This window comes from Podarcis vaucheri (genome assembly GCF_965113315.1).
Source record: "Podarcis vaucheri genome assembly, chromosome: 10".
NCBI classification, from domain to species: Eukaryota; Metazoa; Chordata; class Lepidosauria; order Squamata; family Lacertidae; genus Podarcis; species Podarcis vaucheri.
In genome coordinates this window covers 4968375-4981102 of record NC_138748.1, presented here as the reverse complement: position 1 = coordinate 4981102, position 12728 = coordinate 4968375, and the positions used below count along the sequence as shown (strand labels likewise).

At 41.8% G+C, this 12728-nt stretch overlaps 1 protein-coding gene and 1 long non-coding RNA gene across 22 annotated transcripts in view; one reads left to right on the top strand and one right to left on the bottom strand.

Moving 5' to 3' along the window:
* PPFIBP1 (PPFIA binding protein 1) overlaps positions 1 to 12728 on the bottom strand; it is a 120358-nt gene that overhangs the window by 28727 nt on the left and 78903 nt on the right. For 15 of the 21 annotated variants that reach the window (XM_082240083.1, XM_082240087.1, XM_082240089.1 and 12 more), the window contains exons 5-10: positions 11889 to 12002; positions 10763 to 10894; positions 8723 to 8815; positions 7820 to 7912; positions 6263 to 6377; positions 4402 to 4434 (exon numbers count right to left, since the gene is read on the bottom strand). In XM_082240083.1, the coding sequence (XP_082096209.1) occupies positions 4402 to 4434; positions 6263 to 6377; positions 7820 to 7912; positions 8723 to 8815; positions 10763 to 10894; positions 11889 to 12002 (580 nt within the window). The remainder of the gene's footprint in view (positions 1 to 4401; positions 4435 to 6262; positions 6378 to 7819; positions 7913 to 8722; positions 8816 to 10762; positions 10895 to 11888; positions 12003 to 12728) is intronic. The other 6 variants (XM_082240098.1, XM_082240092.1, XM_082240086.1 and 3 more) reach the window with 3 other exon arrangements.
* Positions 4447 to 5741, top strand: LOC309541919. Its single transcript, XR_014224004.1, has 2 exons — positions 4447 to 5518; positions 5610 to 5741. It is a non-coding gene; the product is annotated as an uncharacterized lncRNA (long non-coding RNA).

The following is a 12728-nucleotide window of genomic DNA, read 5'->3' as shown; positions in this document are numbered from 1 at the left end:
ATCTGAACATTTCAAAAAGAAGAAAGCAAATCAAACACAGTTCTTATGGAGCAAGTTATAAGTGACTTACCTTCATAGCTTTTCACAAAGATCAGTAAACATCATATCTCACACACCTATGATGTTTTAAGAGAGTCTAAAGCACACAACAGGGACGCGGGTGGCGCTGTGGGTTAAAGCCTCAGCGCCTAGGGCTTGCCGATCGAAAGGTCGGCAGTTCGAATCCCCGCGGCGGGGTGCGCTCCCGCTGCTCGGTCCCAGCGCCTGCCAACCTAGCAGTTCGAAAGCACCCCGGGTGCAAGTAGATAAATAGGTACCGCTTACCAGCGGGAAGGTAAACGGCGTTCCATGTGCTGCGCTGGCTCGCCAGATGCAGCTTTGTCACGCTGGCCACGTGACCCGGAAGTGTCTCCGGACAGCGCTGGCCCCCGGCCTCTTGAGTGAGATGGGCGCACAAACCCCAGAGTCTGTCAAGACTGGCCCGTTCGGGCAGGGGTACCTTTACCTTTACCTTTAAAGCACACAAACATTGTTTCCGCACTCTTTGCAACATAACCTTGAAAAGCGAATCATTTCCTCCTCCATATTCAAGCACCTCAGGTGACAGTAGCCTCCCACCCAACATGACCATGGCTGATCTGACTAAATACTTTCTTATTCTTAGGCACTACAATGCTAAAATTCTATAAAAATGCAATGCAACACTTGCCCTAGATCTCTCTCTTAAATTATTAAATGTTATAAACAAGTTCTTAGAGATTAAACCAATTTTAATAACATGAAATGCAACAATACTTCATTGTGCCAGCAGCCAAGCATTCCTTTGAGATACCAACAAGTTCAACAAGAGCAATGGAATTAGGCCGTTGATGGTAATGATAAAAGAAACTGATGGCATAGTGATGCTTAGCCATAACTAAGAATGGTTGTAAAAATGAGAGAATCATGATGGGATGGTGTATATATATATATATCTGTTGTGATGAAAAGTCATGCTAAAATGTATAGTTGCAGCACAAATATAAAAAGAGGTTAAAACTTGAGTTCATTATAAACTCTGCTTCATCCTTTATCCTCATTAACAATGAACATTCATACCATTCAGAGTTATAAATTAGAAAAATGTATTACATATCACTCCCTGATTAAATGATTAAGGATGATCCCTGATCATCCTGATCAAATTTGCAGATGACACCAAACTGGGAGGGGTGGCTAACACCCCAGAGGACAGGATCACACTTCAAAACGACCTTGACAGATTAGAGAACTGGGCAAAAACAAACAAGATGAACTTTAACAGGGAGAAATGTAAAGTACTGCACTTGGGCAAAAAAAAATGAGAGGCACAAATACAAGATGGGTGACACCTGGCTTGAGAGCAGTACATGTGAAAAGGATCTAGGAGTCTTGGTTGACCACAAACTTGACATGAGCCAACAGTGTGACGCGGCAGCTAAAAAAGCCAATGCAATTCTGGGCTGCCTCAATAGGAGTATAGCATCTAGATCAAGGGAAGTAATAGTGCCACTGTATTCTGCTCTGGTCAGACCTCACCTGGAGTACTGTGTCCAGTTCTGGGCACCACAGTTCAAGAAGGACACTGACCAACTGGAACGTGTCCAGAGGAGGGCAACCAAAATGGTCAAAGGCCTGGAAACGATGCCTTATGAGGAACGGTTAAGGGAGCTGGCATGTTTAGCCTGGAGAAGAGGAGGTTAAGGGGTGATATGATAGCCATGTTCAAATATATAAAAGGATGTCATATAGAGGAGGGAGAAAGGTTGTTTTCTGCTACTCCAGAGAAGCGGACACGGAGCAATGGATCCAAACTACAAGAAAGAAGATTCCACCTAAACATTAGGAAGAACTTCCTGACAGTAAGAGCTGCCAAGGAGTGTGGTGGAGTCTCCTACTTTGGAGGTCTTTAAGCAGAGGCTTGACAACCATATGTCAGGAGTGCTCTGATGGTGTTTCCTGCTTGGCAGGGGGTTGGACTCGATGGCCCTTGTGGTCTCTTCCAACTCTATGATTCTATGAAAACCTTACAATCTTTTAATTTCCTACTAAATATCAGCTGGGTTAAAACTTATTTCCCTTATGTCAGTTGTAATTCATTCAGAATTTCCTATGTTCTCTCCAAAAACACTCAAGTATCAGTGGAGCAAAGCTGAATATCATTGTATTCCATGGTCACAATCCAACTGCAACTTGGCTCAGGCGCAACACCAAACCATGGTCTGGTATTACATGAAGAAGTTCTGTGCTCCCTTCTCCCTCCCACCTCATGTGTAAGAGGTGTACTTTCCAACTCTACAATTCTATGATTCTATTCTATGTGCTCCAGTTTAGTTCCTCATTGCCAATTTAGTAAAAAATCATAGGTTGTAGTTACATGCAAAGTAGAAAAGCTATAGTTTGTGCACAAATGACATTCAAACTATGGTTTGTATGACCTAGAAGAGAACTTAATGGATCCAGATGGACACATTCCAAAACTAGGAATGAGAAGGAGCCCCTTGTTGTTATATGCTGATGACGCGGCCATCATCTCACGTTCCAGACCGGGTTTAAATTATCTGCTGAAGAAATTTTCTGATTACTGTTCTGGAAATGGTTTATCCATTAATTATGAAAAATCTAAAATTTTAGTTTTCGAAAGAAGCTTCTCCCAGACTAAATGGGTGCTGAATGGCCATAACCTTGAACAGATAAAATACTGCAGTTACCTAGGGCTCACATTCCATCATACAGGATCTTGGACGCACCACTGGCAAACCTCCCTTCAAAAGGCGGAGATTACAAAGCTAGCCATACTCAGATTCTTTTTCACAAAGGGCGGCAAATATGTTCCAGCAGCCTTAAGGGTTTTCAATGCAAAACCCGTTTCCCAACTCCTGTACACTGCAAATATCTGGCATAATGGGGACCTGCCAAAGCTAGATGGCTTTCAGGCAAAATTTCTATGATCTCTGCTACAGGTACCCAACTGCGTCCCCAACTCCGTACTTCTGTTAGAAGCTGGTGAATGCCCAATTTCAGTTAGAGCATGGTGGGCTGCCCTAAAACATTGGCTCAGGATTTCAGTGTTTAATCTAGGGAAGGGTTTGTACCAACACCTGACCGATGAGGAATTTGTCAGCAAATGGCAGAAAACCATAGCTAAAAAAGCCACCTCTATTGGTCTGTCTCCCCCCCCCCCAACTGTATTACCTGGGTTATGAAGGCGCCTAAAAGATGTTAAAGCAAAGAGATTATGGGATAATGCACACAGTGACTTGCAATCACAATCACACGCAGTCTGTAGTCCGCTGTTCAATATGGGCATGTCTTTAAGTTAACATCTCACATTAAAAACCTGACAGTACCAAACTACCGAAGGCTTTTCACGAAAGCCAGACTAAATGTCTTTCCTTCTGCAGTGTTGGATGGCAGGTTGAGAGGAGTTCCCAACCAGGGCAGACTTTGCTTGTGTGCTCAAGACATCGATTCCATATATTTTGCATTGTGCAAAATATGAGCAAGCCAGGGCTGAACTGATGCTACCCTTGCTGGTACCTTCCCCAGGAAAATCAGAGGCTCACTATGTCAGGTTCCTACTGGAAGACCGGACAAATGTTAGGACATTAGCAGTGGCAAAGTTTTTATCGGTGATTGCAAGATCAAATGAGCCCTATATTCTAAACAGAATGCTTGTTTAACCTGGAGGTAGGCTGTATGAATTGTGTATTGTTTTGTAATGATTGTTGGGTCTCTGGACCGTAATAAAGATTGATGATGATGACTATGGTTTGCACAAAGAAGTTGTTTGCCCTGTTTGGATGTTTTTTCATTAAATCAGTAGTGAGAGAAAGCACTGGAACACGCAAGCACAGGATTCATTCATGCAATGCCAGATCATGGTTCTGCATTAGGTGTGAAACTAACCCACAAAGTTAGCCTGCTGAAACCAATGTCTCTTGACAGCATCCTTAATTCTGAGTGGCCTTATGGCCCAATTGCTTTTCCTCTTAGAGGGTACCAAAAATAGAAAAATAGAAAATAAACCAGAAAGAAAATAGATTGTTCTTGTGAGAATAGAATATATAGATATAGCCTATGCTAAGATTAATCCTGGCAAATAGATTAAAATAGAAGGTTGTTTATTAAATATTTAGTTTATTTCTTAGGCAAGAAATCAATGGATCAAATGCTTTCTAATTTGAAACAAAAAAAATGGAAGATTTAAAATGCAAGATTTCATTTTACTCTTTCCATTTTGATTTCCGTTGAAAATGAGGATGGAAGATGAAGCAGTCTAACAGCATTTTGTTAAAATTGTTTTATATGACACATGCAGAAAGCTGTACTGGAAAAGTGTGTCAAATGTAAGTTCTTGTGGAAAGACACCAAAAACCTTACTTTTGTCTTTGAGCTTCTTTTTACAATTTTCATCTGTGCAGGAAAACCCATTGAATTTGAAGTTAGATGGAGTTTATAAGCAATAAAGCAATTTCAACAGTAATGAAAATAAAGTCATACATAGCACAGTTCTTATTCATGATTCATATAATAAAGTAGTGTTTGAGCTGCATCCCCTTACAATTTTCATAAAAGTGACTCTAGGTTTTGTATCTTATCCCACAAATCTCTTCACAGATGGAAGAATTCAGCACATTTTTACATACATCCCCATCCCTATCCTGAGCTTGCCAAGATACAACTATTTATAATAATTACTATGGTAATCTTTTTATTTATTTATTTTTTATATTTGCAAATCATCTTTCCTTTCGAATGCTTATATTCCAGTGGTCTCCCATCTATGTACTTAGGAGATTCATGCTGCCGTAGCCTCACCGTTAATTAATTTTTGAAATATATTGTTTTAGAATCTGTCACTGACACACGATAATACCCAGGATCTCTCAAAACTGCTCAACTTGGGATTTGTTTACATAATAACTTATCCTCAGATGGCAAAGCTGTATGGATTTCAGTGTCCCTTTGAGACATTTTTATTTCAGCAAGCATTTTAGGAATATTAATTTTTATCCGCTCGCTCTTAAAACTCTGCTGTTCTGTCTATGATATGTTATTCTGTATTTTATTTTGCTTTAAATCACTTTGAGAGCAATGATTATAGGACAGTCATCAGTATTTAAAATAAATAAATAAGCTCTATTTTCTCTCTTGATTGTATTTTACTCTGTCAAGGAATTCATCCCAATCTGAAAATGTGAACATATCTTTTATTCCTAGTAATACATCTTAGAGGATAGTAATTTCCTAGAGTAATTTTGCAGATCCATGATCATTGAAACATAACCACTCATGACAAATAAAGCAGTCCTATGTGGAAATAAAATGCAGACCATGGAGAAATGAATTTAAATATATGTTAATTGTTGCTTTGTTATGCTTTGTTATGTTGCTAAGCAACAAAGAGAAGCAGTTATACATTGTCCTGCCAGCATTCAGCCAACTTAAATCTCAAATAAGCTACTATCTTAGCCATGCAGAAGTCAACATTCTCCAGGTTTGTTCCCTCATTACTTTCCAGAAATAAATTTTAACTTAGTTTGAGTCTTGTGCACCTGTACATAACCTCTCCCCTTTACAACAAACAGAAAGCAACGACCAGGCCACCTATAGTTTACCATGTTTATTGGAGACTAGTATTTCCCTGAGAACCTGACCCATCCATGGGAAAAAAATCAGGTCCTAGGGAGATGCCATGTGCAAATGAAGATGGTATGACCAAGTCTGTTTATTACTTTTTCTATGAAGGGTGTCTTTTAAAAGGCATATGGGTTGAGATTTGAGAAGTGGTAGCTTCTGGGATAGCTCAGTTGGTAGAGCATGAGACTCTCAATCTCAGGGTTGTGGGTTTGAGCCCCACGTTGGGCAAAAGATTCCTGCATTGCAGGCGGTTGGACCAGATGACCAACCCCCTGGTCCCTTCCAACACGACAATTCTAATTCTTCCTGCAATTAAACAGCAGGAAATGGTCTCAAGATGCATACATCTAGGGTTGCCATACGTTCAATGGTAATTTCAAAAATTGCCAACACAACAAAGAAGTGTGTGTTCGATTTCCCAAAAAAAGCTCAATCAACAACTTTTGTGTGTGGATTTTCACTTTTGAAATATGGTGACCCTAATACACCAGCCTATGTCTGTAGGTTTAACTGAGCCTTTTTCTAGAACGGACAAGTCATAAACCACAGACCACAGTAGATACACCATGACTTTAGGGAGCCTCAATGTCGGTTTCCTTACCTCTGTCATTTATGTCCACCCCATCTCCTTTCATCTGGTGAGCCAATCTCTCTTGCAACTGTTTTATCTCAGCTTCCTTCTGTTCTAATTTATCTTTTAATGATGACAGTTCTTCCTGCGCAAACAGAAAATCAACACATCTGTTTAAAAACTAGCTTTGTGTTCTAAAAGGCGGTCCTAAACTGAAGTTAATCATTTAAGTTAGAGATGGTCTTCAGATTAAAATTCATTTTAGAAACCAATAATAATAATAATAATAATAATTTATAACCCTCCCCTCTGGCTGGTTTTCCCCAGCCACTCTGGGTAGCTTCCAACAGAATATTATTATTATTAATAATAAAAAAGTGATAAAACATCAAACATTAAAAACTTCCATCCGCCTTCAGATGTCTTCTAAAAGTCAGATAGTTGTTTATTTCCTTGACATCTGGTGGGAGGGCATTCCACAGGGCCCTCATCAAACCTTTTACAGTCTTTACAACAATTTCTCCCTGCATCACAAAATGCATGGGCAGCCTGCCTCCCAATCATAACAATCCCATCTCCAATTTAAATGTTTAATAATGTCTTCATTTGAATTTGAAAAGTGACACTAAAAGGATTTTATTCACCTTTTAGACATGCATGAAACACTTTCGCCAAGTGTTGCATTAAGCAGTCCTAGGCATGTATACCTCTGAAATGAGAGCCACTTACTCCCAGGTAAGTGTGCACTGGATTTCAGCCTTAATGCGGTAAACCAAAAAAACAACTCGAGGCATGCTCATAGCATAAAATCTAATTTAACAGTGCAGTGAAATAATGTATGTATGATATTTTGGGTAGATGGAAGAGGGAAGAATACATATGAAACTGCCATGTACTATGGAAAGATATGGAGATTTCTTGTAAGAACAAACCCCATGTATTGCTCAGGCCATAAATAGTGTTATCCACACACACAACTGGCAATTGTAACATAGGAAGCAGCCTCATATTGGGTCAGACCAGTTCTGCTGACACTGGCTGGCAGCCGCTCTCTGGGGTTTCAAGCCAAAGACTTTTGCAGCCCTACTTGGAGGCACCAGAGATGGAACTGTGGGCCTCCTACAAACAAAGCATATACTTGACCATTGTCCTTCCCACCAAGTGCTGAACAGGAAACTCCACATGTGTGCGTGTGTATATGGCTATGGGTGGGTGTATTCATATCCATATCTACAATACTGTCTTATATTAGTATTATACCACTTTCACCCAGTACTGCTTCCCCAAAACACCCTGGGAGCAGGGGAGTCTTTAGTGTAGACATGCCCACTATCAATGAATGATCTAGTCAACACATTCATGTTATTGAGGCCGTGGTTAAAAATTCATCCTGGGCACTGACTGCCCTCATTACAGACCCAAATGAAAACTGTTTTTTAAAAAGCAAATGTGCAGGAAAAACAGTTATCTTTTGAAGAGCACACACAAACTCCAACAACAAGGCGGAAACACAAAATGGAACAGGGGGTCACAAAACGCTGTGGTAAAGAAATGAGTTGAAAACCAGGCCCAACCAATCTACCACACCTTTAACATTTGGCATTTTTGTTCCATCCGCTGCTTTTCATACTGCATCTGGCCCACTTTGATTTTCATGCTAGAAAGTTTGGCCATTAAAGACTGGTAATAGAGACAGAGGAGTGAAAGAGAAGTAAAGACAGAAAAGAAACAAGGCTAAAAATGATCCCCCGTGAAACACATTTAAGTCCAAATAAACCAGAGTGGATTTCATGAAACTTTCTTCCAGTTTGTCAAAGGATTCTTACATAAGCTGTGCAACGTTCTGTGCAATGCGTTCTCTATGAGCTGGCCCATAAATACAGCGGGATCACCCTTGGGACTGCTGGTGTGGCTCAAAAATACACTACAATCATGCATGTTGGGGCTGCCATGATGCTACTTCCTATCTGGATGCTCATATGAACATCACCTGTATGTGATCCCAGATGCAGAAGTGACTTCCTGGCAGTGGGCTGCTGTTGCTATCCAGGAGGAGCAAAGTAGCAGGAAGGTCCACATGGCGAAAATGCAATTCAGGAGCGCCTGAGTTGGCTCTGCTGGTTCATCTGCACTACTCCAGCCTTCCTGCCACCTCACCTCATCTCATCCGACCTCGGCTGCTCTCCCTGCCAGCAAGAAACAGCAGTCCCTCTTCCAGGACGATACCACAGTGACTCCACCCTGCCTGACAAGCAGATTCTGCCTGGATTTACGACCCTGCACACCTCTAAGGCTACAGTTTGTGGACTGCCACATCAGTGAACCACCCCTTTACAAAGTGCCTACAAATATCAAAGTATAATAAAGTATGATGTCAAGCAGTATTGGTGCCCCCGTGATTCTTCTTTCAAAAGCAGACAACCCTCTTTTTATAGGTTCGGGTTTTGAAAACAGCCTTTCAACCTCTCACACACAGGTCACATTACTTACTTTGGTAGATTTAAGCTTTTTCTCATACTGAAGTCTCTCGCTGTCCATTTCTCCTACTTTTAGCCGCAATTCATTAATTTCTTGCATCAAGCCCTATTTAAAAAGTATAAGGCAGGAAAAGTAATTGTTATTTTAAACTGAAAATTCATGGGAGAGTAAAGCAAAGCAGTTGGAATCCTCTTTCTAACTGTTCTTACTGGCACTGAAAGAGATCAAAGTTGAATGAGATAGAAATGTTCAATCAAGCCAACTTTAGTGAACACACACACACACACACACGTGTGACCATGTGTGCACACCCTGGGGCACATAGACACACACACACACACACACACACACCCTCAGCCTACTTGAGAGCTTTGTTTTCCAAATGTAGTAAGTTACTAGGTAAAAAAAGATAAAGGTACAGGACCCCAGGATGGTTAAGTCTAGTCAAAAGCGACAATGGGGTGCGGCACTCATCTAGCTTCAGGCCAAGGGAGCCGGCGTTTGTCCACAGACAGTTTTCTGGTTCATGCGGCCAGCATGACTAAACCTCTTCCAGAGCATTTGCTTGCCTGGCATAGCTCAGTCATGAGACTCTTAATCTTGGGTTTGAGCCCCACATTGGGCAAAAGATTGCTGCACTGCAGGGGGTTTGACTAAATGACCCTTCCAACTTTACACTTCTATGAATCTATGAACCTAAACCTCATTATTTCAGAGACCTGTGGGTGTGGGAGTGTGGGAACTCCTGGCAGACAGAAGTTAAATCTATGAAGTTCATGGACACCTAATGTGCCAACGGCCATAACTTTATATAACTTTGAATCTAAAAGACAAATTTGGTTAGGAGAGGTCTATGGCTGTTATTGACTATGATGACTAACTGTTTAGAGGCAGGATCCCTCTGGGTACCAATTTCCAGGAAGAGGGAGAAACATTCTTCCTGCCCTCCCTAGAAGCATCTGGTTAGCTGCTGTAAAAAGCAGGCTTGCTAGAGCAGCCCTAGGATTCGCGCACTTGCAGCTTTCTGTTTCCCATAGTGAGCAACCAAGAATGGCATGAAAAGAATCCTCTATCTTGTAATAGGTAAAAGTACTTTTGGAAGAGAATCTGAACAATCTTGTCAATTACAAGATACATGAATTCCTTTGTAGAAGCTCCCAAGCAAACTGCTGTTGTACCTTTTACTATTTCTGATTATTCCGATTTCTTTTCTTGATACTTATTTATTACACTCTGTTATTCTAGACCGCATCCAACATAAGAGGGACTGCAAGAAAAATCCCAGTACTTTAACTTAAATGACTGATCAGGCTCAATCCTGGCCCCAAATGCTTCAACTGAACCTCCGGCTTTTGTGATTTGCATGGGACCAGCAGCTCACAATGCGGAACTGGTGGACAACAGTTGCTCTGGCAGGTCACAAGCTGTGCATGTATTTTTGTGATGGCCGATGCCAGTGGCCTTCAACCAGTGTGCCGTGGCACGCTGGGGTGCCCTGAATGTTGATTGGGGTACCATTGGCAACACCGGCTTCTCTCGCTCTTTCCTCCCTCCCTCCTTGGATGCCCCCTCACATCTCTGCCTCCCAAAGGTTTACATAGCTGTTTATTGCAGCAGCCCTGGCTATAAGCTCCGCAGGCGAAGGGTCCTCTGGAAGGCCCCTCTGTTTGGGAGGAGGGCAGCTCAGACACCAGGGACAGCAGCAGCAGCATCTGCCTGGAGGACTCCCAAGGAAAGGGGAGAGGGCAAGGAGGCTGAGGGAACACTCCACAAGGGAGGGTGTTTGGAAAAGGGTGAGAGGCTCCCAGGCAGGCAAGGGGGGACAGAAGTGGGCTCCTGAGTCCCACAGGGGTGATGCAGAAAAAATGTGGTTGGTTAAGGGAGCCATGGACTCAAAAAGGCTGAAAACCTCTGGTCTAGGCAAATCCTAAAGGACTTTTTAACAGTAAAAAGGATATAAAAATATCACTCCTCCACCACAAATATCAAAACAAACTTTTGTTTGAGGAATTACAAGATACAGAAGTTTCAGCCATGAGTAATCTACCTTACCTCTGTGTCTCTGTATCTGTCTTCATAATCAAGTCGGTCCTTTTCCACAGCTGTCAGCTTGAGCTTCAAGTTGGAAACTTCTGCCATAAGGTCTAGCTTTTGAGTTTCAAGGGATGTTCTGCTTAAGAGCTCCTGATAAGAAGAGTTGATTCATTTGAGAGCTGCTCGTTGGATTTTCATATGACCATAAACTTAGACCTCCAAGTTCAAAACAAGAAAAAACCTATGGCAACAGCACACTCCTAAGTATATCTACTCAGAAGTCAGTCCTACTGAATTTAATGGGCTTACTGTCAGTTGTGTGGCATTAGGACTGCAGACCAAGCAAACCCAAATAGCTTCTTGAAAGGAAATTTAGTCAGTGACAACTATTCCTACGATGAGATTGGGAGTTTTTAGTTTACTGGCCAGTAAGCAAATGGGACATTGCTCCTATGCTAATCCTATGGGGATTTCAGCAGGTGCAACTGGTTAACTGTGGGTGTTGATGGGTTTCTTGCATTTTAACACATTTATTTTATTGATAATATTTAGAATTTTGAAGGGCAGTAGTGTTTTAAATAGACAAATAAATAAAATCATAGCCTGCAGGAAAAAAAGTGCACTGGTAAAAATCCTTCTTCAGAACTTCTAAAGACCCAACATCCCACTTTGCATCTAGTCACAATGCTGGTCTAACATGTGAGTGGCTTCAGAGCCAGTGTGGAGTAGTGGTTAAGAGTGTTGGACTCGTAATCTGGTGAACCAGGTTCGATTCCCCGCTCCTCCACCTGCAGCTGCTGGGTGACCTTGGGCCAGTCATACTTCTCTGAAGTCTCTCAGCCTCACTCACCTCACAGAGTGCTTGTTGTAGGGGAGGAAGGGAAAGGAGAATGTTAGCCGCTTTGAGACTCCGTAGGGTAGTGATAAAGCGGGATATCAAATCCAAACACTTGCCATTTTATTCAAACTGGTTCACAATTTGAATAGTTTTAGGGCAGGAAAGCCCCATTTTCACTTCCTTTTACATTTTAAATAGACCCATTAACAAAAGCAACATAATAATTAATACTAAAATAGCTGCAAAAAAGCAACAAAGACTGATAGAAAATTGAACTTTTTAAAAAATTACTATTTCCATCAATACCTGCTGCAGCATTTCTTCTGTGGCATTCAGCTTCTCTCTGTGTTCTTCTAGGCAGAGCTCCAGATCTCTTATCTTTTCTCCTTGAGCATCCACCTGGTCAGTAAGGACACTCACCTGCACAAAAACAGGATACACAGATCTATCAATGCACCAGGTAGGACATTTCCATCTGGAGTTACTTAACTAACAAACAAACAAACAAAAAGATGATGATGGGTATGTTTTATATTTCTGATTATCCGAACAACTACCAGCTACGATCAGGGCAGACCTACATACCACTACTGATAAGACAAATCTATAGCAATGGCAAAGGACAATCAGAGCACGTCAGGACTAAACTTTCCATCCACATACATAACCAGTTCCCTTAGGAGACATAATTTTCCTACAGACTTGAGTTAACTTGTTCTGATAAACTTAAGTCTAATATGGGAGTTCTTTTAACTTTTTACTTTCCTCTATGAGAACCGCCTATTTATTCTTGTTCTGTGCTTTCTGTTGTTTAAAGGTAAAGGGACCCCTGACCATTAGGTCCAGTCATGACCGACTCTGGGGTTGCGGCGCTCATCTCGCTTTATTGGCCGAGGGAGCCGGCATACAGCTTCCGGGTCATGTGGCCAGCATGACTAAGCCGCTTCTGGCGAACCAGAGCAGCACACGGAAACGCCGTTTACCTTCCCGCCAGAGCGGTACCTATTTATCTACTTGCACTTTGACGTGCTTTCGAACTGCTAGGTTGGCAGGAGCAGGGACCGAGTGACGGGAGCTCACCCCATCGCGGGGATTCGAACCGCCGACCTTCTGATCGGCAAGTCCTAGGCTCTGTGGTTTAAACCA